Source organism: Colias eurytheme, chromosome 14, assembly GCF_061535395.1.
Source record: "Colias eurytheme isolate Ceu_HAF_F1 chromosome 14, ilColEury1 Martin Lab GWU primary, whole genome shotgun sequence".
Lineage (NCBI taxonomy): Eukaryota > Metazoa > Arthropoda > Insecta > Lepidoptera > Pieridae > Colias > Colias eurytheme.
This window is the reverse complement of record NC_142993.1, coordinates 158,873-181,841: the sequence shown is the minus strand read 5'-3', so window position 1 is coordinate 181,841 and position 22,969 is coordinate 158,873. Positions and strand designations below refer to the sequence as shown.

The window sequence follows — 22,969 nt, the reverse complement described above, 5'->3', positions numbered from 1 at the left end:
TTGTTAAAAGGCTGGCACACTATATTACCATTGATATTGCATTTGTTTTTTATCACTATCTATCGGAACTGGCACCAACTATGAACCGCGTCTTCTGCTTTGGTGTACGTAACTAAACAGTCACTTTGCATTTAGACTAAGTACAACCTAGTTTTTTAAAGTTATCGCTTGAGCATACTCGTAACATAAAACATATATCTTCTAATTTTTAAATTCTTAAGTACGTATTTAGGTGGATGTAAGTACATATACATATTACGATTTTTATAACTGCTCTGCGGCAAAGTTAAGAAGTAGGTAGTTACTGTTTTCTGCGGGACACTGCTATCACAACATATTAATTGAAATCTTTGTCTGGTTGTGGATTCTATAATAAGAACCTCTAATGCCTAACTAACTTAGGTACCTAGCTTTGTAATTAATAAAAATATCATCAATCATCATCCCATTAGATAATGAAAAAAATATCAGCGAAAAGAGAAAAGGCGTACCTATCTACCTAGGTAAATTTTAATTGACACTAATTGAAGAATGTCCAGCAGTGGACGTCCCACAGTTGAAACGAACGAACGAATTTAAGAATCATTAATGAAAATATGTATGTAGATCTCAATCATTGAGCTATTATTACTACGTAAGTGCCTATACGAATTACAAACTTTCTACGAACAATATCAGAAAATCATAATATCGATATAGTTAATTCGGCTAATAATTAATTGTAAAGAAATAAAACAAAATTCACTTAAGTAATTTTTCAAACTGAATTTGAATATTTTTTCCTTGGATTCCAGATTTTTTCATTGTTAGCTCAATTTTTTTTACAAAATAGCGGGCAAGTGTCAAACCTTATTAAAGTGACGATCAACGATTAGCTAGTGCTAGAAGTTTACTGAAGCTGTAATAACTGCTTTTGAATAAGGTAGGCTCCACATGTAGGCTCTGTCACATTTTATTACATTTAAAAAATCACTCTATTATCGATTTGTTAGTGACATTAGTAGGTATTATTTAAATGACGAAATCATGCAATTAATTGCGGGTAAAATAGTGGGAAATAGAAATGGCGCGTAATTAACACAGATAATGTCCCACTGATATCGGTGACCCGACCCGGTCGACTCACGTGACTCGTACTCGATTGCTTGTGACACACATTGGACAATTATTATAATCTAAATAATATTTAGATATTCAAATGGGAATAGATTCATTTGCTAAATGATATACCTATTAGTTGCGCATAATATTTCTGTACAAGCCTGAAAATCAGTTAGAAAACTGGCATTGTAGTTTTTGGACATTGAGTTTTTCGTCACTTCTGATTGTTACACTGTGACATTATATATATTTTCTTATCTTATCATGTTGGTTCTCTTTAAATGTGTGTTCATTATTATTATTTCTTTCTTTCTCTAATCCAAATAAGTACTTTCTAATGCTTATATGAAGCGAGTACAAGTACCTAGTTTAAATCATTTAATGTAATATAAAAAAATAAGCAATAACTACCATCTCTATAATATAATACAGTTATTAACCCACACTCACATCTGACCTGATACTTATAAATAATAATAAAAATCAATAAACCAGTAATTACGGGCAAGCAATAAAAGACGTTTCCACATTTAAGATATATTTATTACAAAACAATATTCACATTAAGGTATATTTACAGTAATCTTCGTTCATTTCTCCCACACAACGCCCCCAAGGGTTACAGACACAAATACACCTACTTGCTAAGGACTAGAAATTAATTATACCTACAAAAATAGTTAAAACAAGTTAGTTTGAAAAAAAGGCAAAGAACTCAACTGCGCCAATTTTATCTTCATATTTGAACGTAAATTGTACGTCAAATCTTATTTTTAACATACTCAGGGTTAGTCTTATAAATACGACAAAAATAAAACGAAAGTCGAGCCAAGCAATGAAATATACATACTCCCGAAGATCTTTTTCTGGCGTAGTTGGGTAAAAATGGTATAAGTAAATAAATAAGTGACTAGTAACATCCTAATTAGTTACTAATTATTTTAATTAATGTTTTTTTTTTTATCAGAATCTCTTTGCAACATTGCAATGTTCTGTTGTTATTTTTATACTACGGCCACACTACCGTGATATGCCAATAATTATTGCCACAACTTTAACAACCACGACTTATGGCCATAATTCTACAATGCCAATCAATATGACAAATGGCGGTAGGCAATAGCTCCGGCGGCGGTATTCTTTCGCACATCAAAGAAGATTACCGCGGTAATTATTGCGTATGCGGCCACACTACCGTTTGTCCAGTGTGCAATATGAGCTCACCGGCGCGGCGACGCACGTATCGATCGACATGGAGTGGTCAAATGAAAAAGCGCTCGATGGCGCAAATTTTTGGAATTCTTGGAATTCTTCTCTTTGGGATACCCAACAGAAGAACTATAAAAATCGCAGTGTACACAATGATGCGTGGCGTCGGATCAAACAAAATTTATCATTTCCAAGTACAATAGATGATTTGAAAAAGAAAAAATCCTTTTTAAAAAGAAAGAATCCTTGATGAATTATTACAGAAACCATATTATATATTAATTATCAACTAATATTTTTTTTTGCTGCGGTAAATGCCAATAATTACCGACATATCTAGGTAAACTGTAGTGTAACCACACCAGTTCATGCAGTAATTTAGACGGTAATTTAATGCCATAATTATTGCGCTAACAGCCCGGTAGACGGTAAGGTAGTGTGGCCGTAGCATTACAAAACATTCAAGTAATGTTCGATAAATCAACTAAATGAATTTTTTGTTTTATCGAATATAGATCCTGACACAAAAAGCTCGAGAAACGAAAAAAAGTTCGAAAAATACTAAGTTAGACAAATACTAAATTATAATCTAATCTTAAAACTACATATAAATAAAATTAATTACTATGTACATAAATAAATTGGCACTTATTTTACAGTTGGCAACAGCTTTATATAAATGCTAACATTGAAGAAAATCAATAAATATTGCTGCATTAAAAAAACTGGTCTGTATGTTTTAGGGAAATTGTACATAGGTAATATATTCTTTGAAAGAATAAAGAAATGCAATGTATGTGAAACTTCTATATACACACACTAAAATAAAATATGTACATTGTACAGCTCAAGCGAGTATTTGTACAAAATAAATAGGTACAATATAAGAATAGCTACAACTATTTCAAAATGTAATTCGTGCAATTTACTTTACTGTTAATCCGTACATTAAATCTGATTTTATATTATTACTAATTTTATCTAAGGATATGGTATGTGCTGAAATTAACAATAACATTGAAATAATAAAAATATATAATAATGTTTTAAAGTAATGTAACCACTGCAAGTGAAAACTATTGTAGGTACTATGTAAACGGTGTGCGCATTTTTTTATATTATAAAAATATAAAAAATGAAAGTAGACATTTACAGTAAATAGTACGTCGCGTAGTTATAAATATTAATGTGTAGAGTGTAGACATTGAGATAATATTAATAAGGAGACGACACCGCCTACATCACTTATGTTCCACTCAACATACGTCATGTGACGTATGTTGAGCGGTATTTTTTAATGGTTTTAAAGTGAAACGCATCAAACATGCCTTCGTGTGTGTTACGATATTGCACAAATAATACAAATAAAACGGAAAAGTGCAAAGGAATAACTTTCATCGTTACTTGTACCTAACTAGATAATAATTTTTAAAACTTAGTTAGAGCAAAAAATGGCGCACAGATTTTGTTCGTGGTGTCTCCTCCATACATAGTAATATTATCTCAATGTGTGTAGAAAGCTTTTCTTTACTTAAACAAAATTATCAATAAAGTTTAGACCCTTAATATTAATATCAAATTCCCAAAATTTGAGTCGCATTCGCTATATTTCATTTGTGTGCCGAAGACAGAGACTATAGAAAGATTACGTTTCATTGTTTTTTTTGTATGATATTTTATTAATATATATTAATAACTGGGTCTATATAGACCCAGTTATTGTTAGCGATCGTAATATACGAAGTCTAATTTATTTATCTCACTCTAACATTTCTGTGTTTAAGATAAGGACAGACACACAAATATTCTTGTTAACTATTAAGATAGAAGCTTAGTGAAACAACAGTTTTATTCTTGCTGGGGTTAATCAATAGCACCCTTCTTTGGTTATAAACAAAAGTTCCGCCATTACTGTATCACATTGATCAACTGTTCATTAAAAAAACCATACATTTCAAAAGTGTTAGATGAAGACAATTATCTTCTTCTTCTTCTTCTCTTATATATAAAAATGAATCGCAAAATGTGTTGGTAAGCGCATAACTCGAGAACGGCTGAACCGATTTCGATAATTCTTTTTTTATTATATTCCTTGAAGTACGAGGATGGTTCTTATGTAGAGAAAACGTAAATATGTACCACGGGCGAAGCCGGGGCGGACCGCTAGTTTTTTATACAATCAAGTTGTACAAGTTTATATCCTGCAATTTATATTTAAATTTAAATTATTATATAATTGTGTGTATGTAAGCACGCCCACAAATGAGTGGGTTTCCTTTTCAAAATTGTTACTGTATGTTAGATGTTATTTATCCGGCTTTATTTAAGGGTAAGTTAGTGCACTATTTCTTCTTAGGTTTCTTGGGGTTCCGTGAGCGGCTCTTGGCCTTGCAGAGCGGGCAGATCGGCGCGTTGCGGTGGATCTGCTGGTGGCACGACAGGCACGACTTCATCGGGGGAGGCTGCTGCCTGCTCAGCCATTTAACATTTAAATCCTACTTTATAATGCAACTTCAAACTTAAACATTTATTTATTCAATCAGACTTTGTTCAGAAACGCTATTGAAGTTTTAAAATACAGAAAATACTAAAGTACTAAATGGTAAAACTATGTTATGACGACTCAAAAATGCTTCTAGAAAAAATCTTATTGAATAAATAAATGTTTGAGTTTAATAAAAATACTCGCAATACGAAATAAAGCCTCTTATTCATGGTAAACATTCGTTAAGCAACAAAGTTAAACATGTTGGGGGATTGCTGGCAACACTATGTATTGTGTTGATTACACATGTTGAAAATCGAGAACATATTTTAAGCAGTTTCCAGCAATCCATACTAATATTATAAATGCGAAAGTAACTATGTCTGTCTGTTTGTTACTCAATCACGCCTAAACTACTGAACCAATTTGCATGAAATTTGGTATGGAGACATTTTGATACCCGAGAAAGGACATAGGCTACCTTTTATTGTGAAATATGTACCACGGGCGAAGCCGGGGTTTACTTTAATCCATAAATAAAATTCATAAAATTTCCAATTTTAGGAAGATTAGAAAAATGATTTTAACAATAGTTAGGGAAATTTCGATTGACAGAAATTACGATAAGACAGGAAAAATTTCCATAAGTCAGGAAAATTTCCATAAGTCGGGAAAATTTCTATAAGCTGGAAAATTTCCATAAGAAAGGAAAATTTCTAAACGCCGGGAAAATTTCTATAAACAAGGAAAATTTCTATACGTCAAGAAAATTTCTATACGTCGGGAAAATATCTTTAAGCTAGCAAATTTTATATAAGCCAGGAAAATTTCTATACGTCAGGAAAATTTGTATAAGTCAGGAAAAATTATATACGTCAGGAAAAATCCATGTCGGGAAAATTTCCAATAGAATGAAAAATTTCTATACGCCAGGAAAATTTCTATAAACAAGGAAAATTTCTATAAGCTGGAAAATTTCTGTTTGCCGCGAAATTATATAGATAAGGAAAATTCGTATTAAATTTCTATAAGCCAGCAAAATTTCTATAAGCCAGGAAAATTTCTATACGTCAGGAAAATTTCTATACGTCCGGAAAATTTATATAGATACGGCAAATTTGTATATGCCAGGAAAATGTTTATAAGCCAGGAAATTTCCATAAGTCCGGAAAATTTCTATACGTAAGGAAAATTTCTATACGTCGGGAAAATATCTTTAAGCTAGCAAAATTAATATAAGCCAGGAAAATTTCTATACGTCAGGAAAAATTCTATAAGCCAGGAGAATTTCTATACGTGAGGAAAATTTCTCTTTGCCGCTATACGTCGGGAAAATTTCTATAAGCCAGGAAAATTTCTATAAGTCAGGAAAAATCCATAAGTCGGGAAAATTTCGACAAGACAGGACAATTTCTATACGTCAGGAAAATTTCTCTTTGTGGGGAAAATTTCTATAAGTCAGGAAAATTTCGATAAGTCAATAAAAAATAATATGAAAGATAAATTATGATAAAATACGTATTAGGCGATAGAAACGATTCGACTATAAATTTATATTTAAACATGGTATGCATAATAAATAACCTTATATTTTGTGTTTCTCGGAAATCTAGTATTATTTATAATATATTGTTTAACAAATGTTTATTATTAATTAGTCTTCATTTTGCATTTCAAGTATTGCAATGAATAAATTACGTTTTTAATTATGACGTTATAACTTATATTCAATAAATAATAGAAAAAAGAATGAAAAACACTGTTTATATAATAATTAAAAATAACATTAAACAATAAAAACATAAAAATCGCAATGATTTGTATTAGGGATGTAACGATACATGATTTTGCCGATACGATACCGATACCGATATTTGTAGTAATGTATCGGCGATACCGATACCGATATCGATGGCTTGGTAGAAAAATAAATAGTGAATTATGTATAAAAAGTTACCAACATTTAACAGAGACAACTGTTAATCGTATTCTTTTAAATAAAAATGCCAAATCAAAAAACAACAAAACCATTATTTTATTTTAGTATTATTATTTTACGAAGTCAGTTAAACTTTAAGTAATACACGTCATACAATCAGTACCTAATAAAAGTTTACTATTGGTAGAGTTTTTTCAGAAAAACAAAGTGCGCACGCGCGGGCGGCCTCCCGCATCGTTCATTGGGCGCGGGTTTTTGAATTATTTGATATCAAAAAAATTGGTTGTTTGTAAAGTAGGTTTACGATCGAGACGTTTACGTGATAACATAATGCAGCGGCAGCGCTCGAGATGAAACGGGAGATCGGTCCGTCTCTCTCTCGTTATACCTGCGATCGCGCTCGTGAGGTTTTGGTGTGACACAAGTTTATGAACATGTCACCCGACTAAAACGATTTTAAAAACGTTATCACGTTAAAAATTAAAAAAATTCAAAATTATTCATTTCTTTCCTTTACATAAACAAATTTGTGATTGGAACACTCCTAGTAAGCAAATAAAATGCTTGTGTCAGGACTCAGGAGGTTCCGCTCTTCCTTAACACTATTACAGAAACAGAAATAAAACAATATGAATGAATACAATGCAAAAACATAAAAGAAAAGAAAGAATTTAATAAAAAAATATCGGTATCGGTTGATTTATTATCGGCGATACCGATATATCGGCTTGCCGATATATCGGCCGATATATCGGTATCGGTATCGTTACATCCCTAATTTGTATACAATTAATGAAGTTACTTACTTGTTTTATTTTAAAGTATAGGTAAGAATATAGATTTCTCAGAATAGCACAGTGATGTGGTGATGGTATGTGAATAAAAATAATTTTCTTTTTTATTACATCACACATACATACATTTCATTAATTGTATACAAATCCTTCATTTGCAAGCGAAATAAGCGTGCGGGGCGGGGTTGTGTAAAAGGAAGGAGATGTCAGAATTTTTATTTTGCAGAATTAGGGTCGGAATGGTGTGTCGGAGGGTGTCAGGGAATAAGGTCGGGTGGGGGGATATCGCAACACAAGAGAACGGGGCGAACCTCAGCGAGACGGTAAGGAAATCTTGTTGTAAGGCGGACCTGAAGGCGGGTGGCGGCGGCGGCGGCTTGCGCGGGGCCGGCGCCGCGAACGGGGCCGCGCGGGGCAGCGCGGGGAACCGGCTGCACACATACACGTTTAGTTTTATACCACTTTTATGCATTGTTTTAGGGCCGATTTTTCAAAGCTTGGATAAAACTTATCCGTCCAATAAAGTATTACACAATAGTATTCAAATGTCACCTAAACTGTCAAATACGGGCAATTAGAATACGTTTTTAAAATGGTAGTTTTATACATTATTCGACGAATAAGTTTTATCCAAGCATTGAAAAATCGGTCCTTAGTGTATTTAATATGAAAACAGTTGATGGCATGACATCTATATTATACCAAAATTAATAATACAACCAAACAATATCAGCACACATTTTCATACCATGTTTTAATAAACTTCATTACCTTTCCCGATGATTGATTATGCATTAGTTGACTGTTCCGAATTTCATCAAATTTAGCAGTGAAAATCTAATAGAGGGTCTATACAGTGAAAGTTTACACAGTTCCAATCTTAATCTATACTAATATTATAAAGCTGAAGAGTTTGTTTGTTTGAACGCGCTAATCTCGGGAACTACTGGTCTGATTTGAAAAATTCTTTCGGTGTTAGATAGCTTATTTATCGAGGAAGGTTATAGGCTATATATCATCACACTACGACCAACAGAAGTGGAGCCACGGGGGTGAAACCACGCGGAGCAGCTAGTTATATTATAATTAAATTGCCCATAAGCTTTTTTCATCTACCTAGAAAAGTTATCTCTGAAGCTAGAAGGTTGTTGTTTCTATATTTATATTTTGTATGTAGTAATTTTTTGTATATACATTAAGTAACATTGAAGTCCACAAGGTGCTAAAGCATGTCAAGTAGCGGCTGCAAGCGCAACATATACCCACTCGGGCGTGATGGGGCTGCCCTCCTCCTCGTGCAGGTCGGGCAGGCGCTCGAGCCCGAGGCACTGCCGCCGCAGCAGGTCCACCTCGGCCTTCAGCGGCCGGTAGTCCTCGTGCAGCCGCGACGCGTTCGACAGCTTGCGCGACATGCTCTCCTCTGTCTGCTTTATCACCGTCTCCATCTGGAATGTGTGGCCATCATATTCGTGTATACTATCTCTGTGTATGATAAAATACATATCAGAAATTTAATTTATACTTGTTAAGATTGAAATTTATAAACAAACTGTTAAAGAACAACATAATTGAATTTTTCTATTATTATTAATTCATTATTCTTTTTTTTTATGTATATGTGTAAATGCAATCTGTTCATAGAACATTCAGCACTTGGTTATGAATGTATTGAGTTTCAACTTTCAATACATTCATAACCAAGAATTCATTATTCATTACAGTAAATAATAGTTCTTCAAAATAGAGACGACCCAGTAAAAAGTGCTATACTCAAACATAAACATACTTAACCTGTTTTGTTTTTACAAGAAAAACCATTTTAATTAAATAAATACAAATCAAAAGTTACAGCTACTGTAATTTCCTGTACTAATTTATCATCAAATCCAAACCCATAATATATGTAATTGGACTACAATAGCTAAGCATGTGGTTCCATTGAACAGAGACAACACAAACAAACACAGTGAGTAGTTACAATCTCTGCCAACAATAGCTCGCCACTACAATAACAAACTGTACTGATGCCACCTGTTCTCTTAAATTGATCCAGTCATAGAAATATAGGAAATGTAAACATATTCTATACTTAGAATTTATTCATTTCTTATTGTTTTTATATTTCCAAGATTTTTTTTGTATGTTTTCATTATTTCCCTAAACAGCTGGACTTAAATTTAAAAATTATATACCTATTTAACAACAACTATTAGAAATACAAGTTAAAATAAATGAAATATGATGGTATAAAATCATTACAACCTTTGCTGAGCACAAAAACAGCAGAAATACAAGACTCACTGCATTTATATCAGCGTGTATTTGCCGCAGCTCCTCGACGTGGCTCATCTTCTCCTGCTGCAGCAGTTCCATCTCTCGCTTGTACTGCGCCAGACATCGCCCTTCCTGGTCTCCACTCCGCACTTCCGTTAGTATGCTCCGCTTCAGACGCTCCAAGGTTATCGTTTTATTTCTGTTTGTAAAGTAAAAACAATAACGTACAATACCGCGTTACTTCCTAATTGTTTAATAACTTCCATAAATACACATAAATATTGTGTAGTAAATGTTAAACGAAACTAAAACTATGTATTTGCTTAATATTTAAGCTTTATTAAAATAATTTTTGTCAAGTGTTTAAATATTGATCGAAGGTCCACAGGTGTGAAAGCATTAATAATGTGAATGAAAATCATACCTAATTTCTTTCATTGCTTCCAATTTATGATATATCTCTCGTTCGTTTTCAGCGGTCATTCTTTTTTAAACACTAGTAAATAATATATTTAAATGAAAATACAAATCACAAAACAATGTCCATCTATATCAAGGCTCAAATTAAAACATACTAGTGATGTGCACTGTGAAGTGAACACGAAATAAAAATGACTCGGTCCCAGTTCATTAAATCAAATCGGAATATCGACATTTTATTTATACAGAATCGTCACCAAAGATCGTCCCTATGCTTATCCCTATGCTACTTTCGCTTTGCATTTGTGAATCTTTAATCACATTTATTTATTAAAATTGTGCACAGCGAGCACAATAATTATTGTGAATGATTGGATGATGGAATAAAAATATTAAATAACAATAATTTTAGACAAAAATCATTCTTTGTCTTTATTTTATCTGCCGGTATAGAAACAAAATGTCTATGATTAGACTATATTGAAAATGGCCGCCTGATCATCGAAAGCGGCTTGCTGTCAAAATATAAAAATAGTTTTTGATAACGCGTATGCTTTATTTATAAGTAAATGTATAGTTTTCATGTATTATTTAATTAAGTAAGCTGAATGAATTCACACAGTGTCATATCACACAGTTTAGGAATATATCTGCAAAGGAAGTTTACAACTTTGCAAATTGCTTCGTGTCGCGCATACTGAAACAGTGGTCCGTCTTGTTTACCGTTCAAAATGAACGAAGAAGGCGGTGATGATTCGCCGTCACGGCCAAAACGAAAAATAAAAAAGGTGATGATACTCTCGTCTAGCTCGGATTCTGACAGTGAGGAGAGCATCGGCGTCACAAGGACACGTAGAAAAAAATTAAGGGTGAATATCCTATTTGTGTAACTTATCAGATTTGACTTTTCGATATATATAATTTATAATCGTTTTCAGGTTGTGAGTGAGAATGAATCGAGTGATAGTAGCGGCAGTTCAGTCGTATGCGGCACTCGTCGCAGGCGCACCCTGCCCAAGCTCCGCGACTCGGAGGCAGAGAGCGACACTTCGGGTTGGGCGAGCGACCGCTCCAACTCGAAGCAAGTGGCATCCACATCGAAAGCACCTTCTGGGTTTGCCTCGGATAGTTCAGAAGGAAATTCTGACAAGTGCTCAATATGTTTGTTGCGCTTTAAAAATCAAGAAATCGGTACTCCCATAAACTGTGAGCATATATTCTGTTTGGATTGTATAACAGAATGGTCTAAGAATGTAAACACGTGCCCTGTAGATAGGATAACATTTGAATCGATAGTGGTGAAAGCGTGTATCGGTGGACGAGTGTTAAGAACTGAGCCTGTTAAAGTAATAGAGAGACGACCATCGGTTGATATATTAGTAGTAGAGGAAACTATTGTATGTGAGGTAAGTCATTTAATGTATATATAGGTATACAATTGAATATTGCACAATAATATTTGTTACATTATTGGTGAATCTCTATTGTGCTTAGACACATGTTTAACTAAAGTAAGAGTGAAACATTTTTCAGATATGTAGCAGGGGTGATGATGAAGAGTCTATGTTATTATGTGATGGCTGTGACCTTGGGTATCATATGCAATGTCTCACTCCTCCACTCACAGAGGTATAATACAAATCTTTCTGTGTAAGAAATAAATAAACAAATAAGGGTGCACTCACACACATCAGTCACCGTCAAGTCACCGATGACTGATCGGTGACGGTTTGTGTACGTATCCACAAACACCAGTCACCGTCATGTTGTCCGTCAGTCACGTCGCCGGTTTGACTGAATCATTGAACACATACATCAGGTTAGTCAGTGATTAGACGTGTGTCACGCTAGAGAACATGTAGCAATTGACGGTAGCACGACGCTGACTGAACTGAGACGTGACGGCACCGGGTGAGTTGGTACATGTATGGAAAGATTATTTGACGTGCCTGACCGGGGACGTCACTGATAGATTTCGTGCCGGCGACTGTCGTGTGGGAACAGAGTCATACTAGAACTATTGATACATATTTTTTTTTAATCCTGTCCGGTGACGTGCCGTGACGGTGACTGATGTGTGTGAGTGCACCCTAATACTTATTCCTCCTAGTTATGCTTTTCATGTAGAACATATCTAATTTATTTTTTACATTGATAGCAATAACCATGAAAACATGGTATTTCATTACTATTATAGAAAAAATATGACTCATTGGATATAGGTGTGGTAATATGATATCAAAATACAAATATATCTTATATTTTAAAGCAATAATTTCTTAAAAAAAATGAATGTTGAATATTATATATAGACAACATTTATTTATTATAATAATAAATTCACTATCTGCAGGTGCCAGCTTCTCAGTGGCTGTGTCCGAGTTGTGATGATATTTATGATGCCATCAATTTGTCAGAAGTGGAAGATCTGTTCAGTGATATTGCAGATATCAGTAGACCGCTAGGGCCTAGACCGGCCCCTCTCCGAGCGCCCAGGAACGTAAGGAGATCGGCCAGGACCCAAAGCAATCCTGACCAACCCTCGACCTCCAGCGGGAGGAGAGGCAGCAGGCTCAGTATTGAAGACATTCCCACTTCATCCAGAGGTTTCCCAACAACCAATAGGAATCGCTCCACAACAACTGGAACACAAAGAAAAAGGAAAAGAACTACTCGTAGAAGAACAAGGAAGGTTTTGATTGAGTATGAAATACAAGAAAATGGAAAGTTTCCTGTGACCCGTAGTGTGACACGAACTGTTAGGAGGAGGAAGGTATGTTATATCACTAGACTCTCTGAATAAAGAAAATAGTTTTTAATAGAATTTATTAATTGAAAATATTTTGATTACAGACACGTAAAAGACAACCTCGAACAGCAGCAAGGAGGTCACATGTTAGAGCCAGCGTTAGAGCTATGCTTACCTCTATGAAGGTGGATCAAGAAATTGGCCAGTCTTCTAATCCAAGAGGCGTCCAAGACTTGAGAGTCGGTAGACAACGAGCGGGCATCCCCACTCTCAGCATATATGGAAATACTAATCAGTTGGAATATTTTTCTGATGATGAAGTGGATGTATCAGAAGGAGCTTCCACAGCAGTAGCTATCAGACCTACCTCCAGCATACTTAGTGCTTATAGACAGGTAGAAATTTTATTATATTGTAATTTTTAATGTACATGAATTTAATGACCTTATTGAATTATAATATAAAATAAATATTGTTTCTTGGAAGTATTAATTGTTGCAACTGTACTTTTTTCAGGCAAGAAGGAAAATGATAAACATACCATCTCCAACGCATGCCTCATCAGCACCTGATTTACTCTCAAATATTTTGGAGAGCCAAGCTCTCTTACATTCTAAAAATTCTATTGTGTCTGTTTCTGTTGATGGCAATGTGAATATCAAATTACAAAGAACTAAAACTTTGCCATCAAATAAAAGTCCAGAAAGAGCACAAAAAGAGAAAAAACTAGACTTGACAAAAACGGAAGAGGCTGTTAGAGAAGTTCCGTCTTACCCGGGACAGTCCCGCGGGGGCGGGGGCTATCGCGGAACCTATCATCGCGACCAAAATAACTTTAACAGGGGAAACTATGACAACAATTACGGAAATTCGTATCAGAACAGACAAGGCAGCAATAATATGTATAACAATTATCAAAACAATAACAATATGCGACGTGATTCAGAACCAGAATTCTTTGACAACTATCGGCGATCCCACCAATTTTCACATGCAGATGATTCATACTTTGATAGGACTAGACGTAATGCTCCAAATGATGCTAACAGACAACAAAATTTTTCCAACACTCCAAGGCCTAATGAGCAGAATCAAGGGCGGTATAGTTTGGGCCCACCCTGGCAACCATATGGCAATGCACCGCCTGCTTCTAGACAGGATATGCCTCCCACTGCAGCTAGACATTCATTTGGTGGATTTGAAAATCCTCTTGATATGAGAATGGGACAGATGCCTCCAAGAACATCAAATATTGATTCATTTTCAAGAGTAGAAACTCCTCAGCAAGAAAAACCTCAACCCCAACTTTATAACCCTCCTGTCGAAACCCAGTCATTTGAACCTTTACCTCAGCCACCAATGTTCAATTTTCCAAAATCAGGAGAACTGGAGAAGTCTGAAGACGAGAAAAGTGATTCTGGTCTTGTCATTGATACAGAAAAGTATGATCCCACCGACCCTACGAATGACGATGACAGTGGAGACGAGCACAAAGATTTGCCGGAACCTTCGACAGCTTCTGTTCCGAGGGTTGCGGAGATCCCAGTTACCGCACCCGCAGTCGCAGTGCCTCTGCCGCCGGAGCCAGCGCCGGCGCCGCCGAGAACTGTACAAAGTATTTTAGCTGGAATAGACACAAGTAGCATGAATGTTCCTGCAAATGTGCTGGACAGTGCAGTGAGACAAGTTTTAAAGGAACATAGGAATTTAATTGTCCCTGCAACAGACACTCATAATGATAAGAGCGATGAGGATTCGGAAGGCGACTGTCCGAATTTCTCAATTTACTCAGCAACGAGTGTACATATAGCTAATAATACGAGTATTTTAAATGACGATGTAGTGCCCGAGGAACCGCATCAGGATGGTCTGGAGGATCTCGTCCAAGAGGACGACGATGTGTCCGATATACCTTCACCTGCTAAATCCGATAATGCTTCTGATGAAACAATAAAAGCAGAAACAACACTCAATAATAATAAATCCTCCACACCCACGAGTTACGAAACTAATGTTATGAGTAAAACTGAAGAAGAATATAAAGAAAAAATATCTAAACGTTGCCCTATTACGACAAATACTCGAAATCCTATAAAAATCAAGATAAACACCCCTTCTTTGATTAAAAGAGTTTCTTTGTATGACGAAGAAGATACGAATCAAGATGTTAATCCTACAGAGAGTGATGTTATTGAAGATAAAATGGAATCTGAAAATCCCGCCAGCCCTAAGTTAAGTAAGGAACACGAAAAATTATTTGAGGAGAATGAGGTAACGAGTACAATATGCAAACAAAACAAGGAAGTTAAAGTTAAAGTTGATGTCAATAATGTAAAAGAGAATGTTGATCAAGAACTTGAAGAAAAAATTAAATTATGCGAAGAAATAAAAAAGAGCGATGAAACTGTGAATAAAAAAGACGAAGACATGGAAGTTGAAAAAGAGAAAGATTTTCAGGATGATAATAAATCTGACAAATCGCATTCAGAGCACGACAATGAAATGTCCGATACTGAAATATGTTTCAACACACAATCGCCTAAAGACGAAAAAAATAACGAGAAAGGTGAAGAAAATGTAGAAAAAATGACAGAATCGATCAGTGAAACTGAAGATGAAAGAAGTTACACGCCCTGCTTAGACGAAAACAAACCGAAAGACGCGTCTTTTGAAATCGATAAAGATAAGGGTCTAGAGGGGCTCGACACGGAAATGATATCGGAAGAGGAGGGAAACGAAATGTTCTCCGAGAACGAGAGGCCGTCGTCCGCGCAGTCGCACAAGTCGCCGCCCAGGGCCAAACCCGTCGAGGAGCCGCCACCCGAAGTCGCCGAGAAAAAGAACAAGAAAAAGGGCGACTCGAGAGAGGACGGAAAGAAGAAGAAAAAGAAAGAATCGAAGAAGGAGGCCAAAGAGAAGAGTAAAAGTAAAAAGAAGACCGAAATCTCTTTCAAGAAACTCAGTAAGAGCGGAAAAGAGAGAAACTACAGGGAGAGAGACCGGGACGATAAAAAGAAAAAAGACAGAAGATCCTCGAGCGAGGCGCCCGAAGTGAAAAAGAAGATAAAGGAAAAGAGGAAAGATCTCGAGCGCTACGACGTCCGCACGCTCGTCACCGAGAAGCGGAGGAAAGTGAAGGATCCGTTCGGGCGCGACGTGTCCCCCCGCGCGCGTTCCCCCTCGCTGTCCCCGCGCCGCTCCGCCTCGCCCGAGCCCCGCGCGGCCGCCCGGCGCCGCTCGCCCGCCCGCGCGCGCCGCACCGCCTCGCGCGGCCGCCGCTCCGTCTCGCGCGCGCGCCGCTCGCTCTCCCGCGCACGCCGCTCGCTGTCCCGGGCACGCCGCTCCATCTCGCGCGCGCACGCGTCGCCCCGCGCGCGCCGCACGCCGTCGCGGCCGCACCGCTCGCCCGCGCGCCGCTCCGTGTCGCGCCTGACGCCGGTAGCGCTGCGCGAGTCGCCCCGCGCGCGCCGCTCGCCCGCCCGCCGGCCGCGCCGCTCGCCCTCCGCGCGCTCGCCCTCGCCGCGCCGCTCCGTCCAGCGCAAGCGCCGGCGGCGCTCCGCCAGCCGCGCCCGCCGGCGCCGCTCCGCCTCGGGCGTTGCGCGCGTTCTCGGCAAAAAGAAGAAGCGGGCGCGACCCGACCGCTCGCCGACCCCGCCGCGCCGCCGCGTCGTCGAATCGCCTCGCCGGAAAATAAGAAGGAGCGCGAGCCTCGAGCTGTCGCCGGCTCGTTCGATGCCGTCGCCGTCGCTCGACTCGCAGCCGCCGTCGCCGCGCACGCCGCCGCCGGAGCCCCCGGAGGAGCCGCCGCTGCGCGTGGCCGCCGAGCGCGCGCGGCGCCGCGAGCTCGAGCGGCCGCGGCGCCGCGCCCGGGACGCGCCCGGCCCGTCCAAGGAGGTGTTCACGTCCGGCGACAACATCCTCGTCAGCGTCAGCTTCAAGGACCAGCAGCGAGGCGAGGAGGAGGAGCGCCGGCGGCGGCGCGAGAGCAAGCGGGACCGCCGGCGGCGCCGCCGCAACCCGCCGCCGCCCGAGGCCGAGACGGCCAAGCCGGTCGCGATCATCGACCTCGACCGCTCGCCGTTCCGGGAGCTGACGCCGTCCCCAAAGAATGTGATAGTGCTGAGCGACAGCGAGCCCGGCGAGAAGGACGCCGCGGAGGCGCCCGTGGCGGCGCCCGCGCCCGCGCCCGCGCTCGCGCCGGCCGAGCCGCACGCGGCGGGTCCCAAGACGCCGCCTGAGCCCAGCGCGGAGGGCGGCGGGCCGCCGGTGGCCGCCGTGGCCGCGGTGCCGGCGCCGGCGGCGGGCTCGCCGGGCGCGGGCGCGGAGCCGCGCTCGCCGGACGCGTACGACCCGTTCGAACCGACGCGCTCGGCGTCCGCGTCGCCGGCGTCGGGCCGGTCGGGCGCGTCGCCCGCGTCGGCCGCGTCGGCGCCGTCCCCCGCCGGCCCGCCGCCCGACCCGCCGCGGCTCATGACGCTGGAGTCGGCGCAGCGCACCAACATGTCTGCGGACGACGTGCTGGACCGCCGCCCCGTAACCCCCGCTGAAAAGGTAAATAGAGCGCCTGACGCGTATACCCTATTCAGTATAAAAAATTGTCAAAAACGTTTTTATTTTATAAATTACTGAGTTAGATACAAAAAGACTGCAAAGATGTTATTGCAGTTTTTTTTTTTGCATGAAATATCAATATTAGACCAGGGTCGATAATTATCTTTGGTTTATCTCGATTTCCGACAAAACAAGTCAAACAGATACAAATAAAAAAGTTAAATTAGCAAAGTTGAAGGTAATATAAAAAGATCTACAACTATTTAAATTGATTCCCGACTTATAGAAATTTTTCCGACAAAGAGAAATTTACCTCACATATAGAAATTCTCCTGGCTTATAGAATTTTTCCTGGCGTAAAGAAATTTTCCTGGCGTATATAATTTTTCCTGACTTATACAAATTTTCCTGACATATAGAAATTTTCCCGGCCTATAGAAATTTTCCCGACGCATAGAAATTTTCCTGACGAATTGAAATTTTCCTGGCTTATATAAATTTTGCTAAATAAAGAAATTTTCCCGACGTATAGAAATTTTCCTGACGTATAGAAATTTTCCGGACTTATGGAAATTTTCTTGCTTTTAGAAATTTTGCTGGCTTATAATTATTTATCTATAATATTATTTTTTATTGACTTATCGAAATTTTCCCCACAAAGAGAAATTTTCCTGACGTATAGAAATTCTCCTTTCTAATCGAAATTTTGCTGGCTTATAGAAATTTTCCCGACGTATAGAAATTTTCCTGGCTTATAGAAATTTTCCCGACGTATAGAAATTTTCCTGGCTTATAGAAATTTAAAGAAATTTTCCCGACGTGTAGAAATTTTCTTGACGTATAGAAATGTTCCGGACTTATGGAAATTTTCTTGTCTTAAATTTTCCTTTCTTATGGAAATTTTCCTGGCTTATTAACATTTTCCTGACTTATACAAATATTCCGTATCTATATAAATTTTCCGGACGTATAGAAATTTTTTTGGCTTATAGAAATTTTGCTGGCTTATAGAAATTTTCCCGACGTATAGACATTTATACAAATTTTCCTTATCTATATAATTTTGCGGCAAAGAGAAATTTTCTTTTCTTATGGAAATTTTCCAGCTTATAGAAATTTTCCTTGTTTATAGAAATTTTCCTGGCGTATAGAAATTTTCCTTATGGAAATTTTCCCGACATGGATTTTTCCTGACGTATAGAAATTATCCTGGCTTATAAACATTTGCCTGACTTCTACAAATTTTCCTTATCTATATCATTTTGCGGCAAAGAGAAATTTTCTTCACGTATAGAAATTTTCCCGACTTATAGAAATTTTTAAGATTTAAAATATGTATTTGTCGCCTTATTAGTAGTATACTTATACTTATATTATATAAAAGCACCATGTTTTTCAAATCGAAAATTCCCCCGTAACAATATCAGCTTTTTCCAGTTCAAAAAGTGGGGGGCTTTTTGTTCTGTGTACTTGGGACATAATAATAATGTTTGGGTAATTTTTCACCAAATTTCGTAGAAAAAAAAATATTTTGAAAAAGTAAAAATTTTGATGAAAATACAAAAGTTGTAGATCTTTTTATTACCTACTGGCGGTCCGCCCCGGCTTCGCCCGTGGTACATATTTCGCAATAAAAGGTAGCCTATGTTCTTTCTCAGGGTCTAAAGATTATCTGTGCCAAATTTCATCAAAATCGGTCCAGTAGTTTATGCGTGAATACATACATACAAACCTTTCCTCTTTATAATATTAGTATAGAAGTATAGATAATATATAGACAACTTTGTCATTTAACTTTTTTCCATAAGGCTTGTAGTTTTGCTGGAAATCGAGATAAACTATTTGTTACTCTAAAAAGCTCACGAACTCGTATCGACCGTAATTTATTTTTTCTCCCTCCCTCCTTTAATGTTTGCTGTTTGTGCTTGTTTGTCCCTGGCCTATATGACGAAACACGTTTTAAAATACATGATCTTTTTTCATTTGTTCGATTTTACGATTAAAAGTTAAAAGTCAAACGGTCGAAAGTCTAGCACCAACAATTCAGTATTTTTTGTGTTCATTTATTGCTCGTATATAGTGTTTGGCTTCTATCGAACGACGGGTCGATCTTTATCCCGCCACTCCTGCAGGTGCTAGCGTTGCTGCAGTCGACGCGCGACGCGTCGCCCGAGCCGCCGCCGGGCGACGAGGCGGGCGGGGGCGCGGCGGGCGCCGGGGCGCCGGCGGGCGGGCCGGGGGCGCCGGCGGGCGGCGCGGGCGCGGGCCCGGGGGCGCCGGGCGAGGAGGCGCCGCCGCCGCTGCCGCGCATCGTGCTGCCGTCGCCGGGCCGCGCGCCGCCCAAGCTGTTCCCGGGCAAGCCGTCGCCCATCAAGTCGAACCCGGTGAAGCCGATGGCGCGGCCGCCGTCGGAGCCCGGCTCGCCGTACTCGCCCGGCTCGTCCGACTTCGGCGACCTGTTCGAGCCGCCCGCGCGCCGCCGCCGCGCCCTCGCGCCCGCCGCCAACGCGCACAACGCTTACAAGAAGAAAGGTGAGCCGTTTGCCGATTTGTTGACCCCCCTCGGTGATGCTGAATAGCATAAATTTTAACGACATTAATGTTAACATATTATATTACACATATTTTCATTTGAGCTAAATTACCTTAATTTTAAAATCTAATGAAAACGTGAATTCCTGATACTAAATAATGGAAAAAATCCAAGCTCTATTTGAAATTACCGTAATACTTTACGTTTATCATAAACGTTACTATTTTATAAATAAACGTTCCCTTTTGCAGGTAAAACGCAAGTGGGCGTGAAGATAGACGAAGACAACCTCAAGATCCTGGACGACCTGCCCAGCTCCGCCGTTGAGATGCAGGTCAAGAGCAAGGTAGCTATAATTGCTACTCTTACACCGATCAACTTATTTATAATTTTAAGATCTTTTATCTCTCTGAAAATAAGTTCATTGACGATCACTACTTCAAGTAAAAAAAAAAAAGTATACTACAGTTTTTAAAATAAAATGAGTATTCCATATTCAAATACTATTCTATTATATTTTTCTTATTTTTTCCTCTGCACATTGTATAACGGTTGTTTTTCATTCGTTAGTTCCTGAAGAAGCTGAACCGACAGGAGCGCGTGGTGGAGGAGGTGAAGCTGGTGCTGAAGCCGCACTACAACAAGAAGCACATCACCAAGGACGAGTACAAGCAGATCATGCGCCGCGCCGTGCCTAAGGTACGCTACAACACTACATCACGCCATGTTACATTACATTACATCAAGTTACGCTACACTTAACTACATCACGCCACGTTACACTACATTACATCTGTCTACGCTACACAACGCAACACTACACCACGCTACGTTACATTACATTAAATTACGCCACGTTACATTACATCACGCCAAGTTACATTACACCACGCTACCCTACACTATACTACATTACGCCACGTTACATTACATTACATCACGCCACGTTACATTACATTACTCCATGTTACAGTACTCGCGAAAATCGATCAGTATCACACCAGGGTTGACTGTGCTGTACTAGAAAATGTTACATAAAGCATATGTGTTGTTTGCAGATCTGCCACAACAAGACGGGCGAGATCAACCCGGCCAAGATCCAGTCGCTAGTGGAGGCCTACGTGAAGAAGTTCCGCAAGAGACGCAAGCTCGGCCTCGCCTAGCGCTCCCCGAGCCCCCCTAGCCCCTACGGGCGATGTATTCTAATTTAACGCAACGTTTTATTTAAATAAATAATATAATGTAAATCGTGAATGAATTTGTTATTTATCGAATCGTATCTGTTGTCGCAGAGATATATTGTGGACCTTATTTATTAGTTACGGAACGCCCTCGGCCGAAACGCGCTCGATATTTTTTTAACGACTACAATGACAGGGAAGCGAATGCGTTTGTAATATTTAGTTATCGAGTAGTTTAGTGAATACAGTGTCGATAGCGCGACTCGGTCCGACGCGGCTTGTGGCATAGCTCGTAATGGATGAAATGTGTATAATTGTATCCATCTATATTTGCAATAATTAACTTTGTACAAAAATTCATTCACTGCCACGAGAGATCACTTAAATAGAAATATAAAATATAGTTCAATTATTTAGTTACGAGATATTGGTTAATATTATGTTTAAGTTAATTAAGGGGTAGTGAAACAGCTAATAAAATGTTAATATTCTTATACATTTTTTATTTCACTCTCATCTTTCACCCATTTTATTTCAAACTCATAGAACGTCATCATATGCCAGCACCAAGGCCAGCACCCATCATCACTATTCACCTCTTTTCCTTTCCTTTCTTACCTATCTTTAGACAAACCTTAAAAGGCAATCAATTCCTTTACTGAAAAAAAACGATACATAGCCATTAATAATCACTTTTAATTTTATCATTTGTCACGTTAGCTATAAGAAATAAACACAGAATTATTTTAAAAAATCATGTTTATTTCAATTTAATGCTAGCTTATTTGTTCAATTTCCAAAATGACACTTAAATTTTCACAATTTCGTTACAAGTTAAAACAACCAAAAAATAATTATTCTCAGATCTACTCAATATAATTCAAAATAATTCTGGCAAATAAATTTTTCATTTCATTTCAATAAGTACACAAAATTTCTCGAAAATCAAATTTTTTTTCGTAACTAACATTGTGACACGAGTATTTTTATTTTAATATAACTAATCTGTTAGCTTTATGAACCGTTAAAGTTACACAATGAAATTTTCAGAGATGAAACCATAGAAATCTTAATAACAAGACACATAGAAGTGCTATAATGTCATAATTCGTATGAAAACCGCTGTCGCCAAAATCAACACATTCAAACCGAAAGCTAAACAGTACACACAAGTAAACTATGCCTTTTATTGGACAGCTTGATTTTAGTGAAAACTAACTTAACTATTAAATTAAGCTTTTGAATATGTATCCTAACGCACGAATTTACGGTTTATTTTAGAATAACATCCCTAAGTATATGAGACTTTTTGCTCCAATACGAACAAACGTGATAATAAGAATGGTCGACTGTCATTCATTGTTATTTCGATTACTATGGTGACACTCGTAATACTTGTAAATATTCTATAATTTTAAGGAAAAACGGCATTATTTCTAAAAAAAAATATTTTCCGATGAAATATTATTCCTTTATAAGTATAATTACAACTTGTGGAAGAATTTCCGCAATGGGAATTGCTGAAACACACCATGTATACACTCATACGTCTCCAGAGCAACTGAACAGTGACGAATGCAACTGGTGATGTGAAAATCACCTGAGTGGCGACAAGGTCACGCACGCTTACGACTTCTAGTGTCTTGTTATTTAGATTTCTATGGATGAAACATTTCTGTTACCGCTCTAACAACAAAATATATAAAATCTAGGTTAAGCAACGGTTGGTACGG

The 22,969-nt window shown here is 38.6% G+C and overlaps 2 protein-coding genes and 1 long non-coding RNA gene across 4 annotated transcripts; 2 read left to right on the top strand and 1 right to left on the bottom strand.

Moving 5' to 3' along the window:
• The first annotated feature begins 157 nt into the window (after positions 1–157).
• On the top strand, positions 158–8,836 carry LOC149902642 (uncharacterized). Its single transcript, XR_016457479.1, has 4 exons — positions 158–238; positions 4,667–4,751; positions 7,755–7,851; positions 8,748–8,836. It is a non-coding gene; the product is annotated as an uncharacterized LOC149902642 (long non-coding RNA).
• Positions 3,826–10,398, bottom strand: LOC149902641 (zinc finger C4H2 domain-containing protein). 2 transcript variants are annotated; one of them, XM_090109553.1, is made up of 5 exons: positions 10,227–10,398; positions 9,830–10,001; positions 8,795–8,973; positions 7,840–7,959; positions 3,826–4,779 (listed from the first exon to the last, which is right to left on the bottom strand). In XM_090109553.1, exons 1-5 carry the CDS (start codon positions 10,283–10,285, stop codon positions 4,653–4,655), a joined length of 657 nt encoding a protein of 218 aa, XP_089965679.1. In that variant the 5' UTR covers positions 10,286–10,398; the 3' UTR covers positions 3,826–4,652. The 2 variants fall into 2 exon arrangements, with proteins under 2 accessions (XP_089965679.1, XP_089965678.1); XM_090109552.1 differs by lacking the exon at positions 3,826–4,779 and having other exon boundaries at positions 7,531–7,959.
• Positions 10,399–10,702: 304 nt separating this feature from the next.
• On the top strand, positions 10,703–21,730 carry LOC149902640 (uncharacterized). The gene is made up of 11 exons (XM_090109554.1): positions 10,703–11,091; positions 11,161–11,628; positions 11,756–11,851; positions 12,576–12,995; positions 13,076–13,366; positions 13,488–17,522; positions 19,655–19,747; positions 19,811–20,054; positions 20,307–20,401; positions 20,626–20,754; positions 21,114–21,730. The coding sequence occupies exons 1-11, from the start codon at positions 10,954–10,956 to the stop codon at positions 21,216–21,218; spliced, it is 6,114 nt and encodes a 2,037-aa protein (XP_089965680.1). The 5' UTR covers positions 10,703–10,953; the 3' UTR covers positions 21,219–21,730.
• The last annotated feature ends 1,239 nt before the right edge of the window (positions 21,731–22,969 follow it).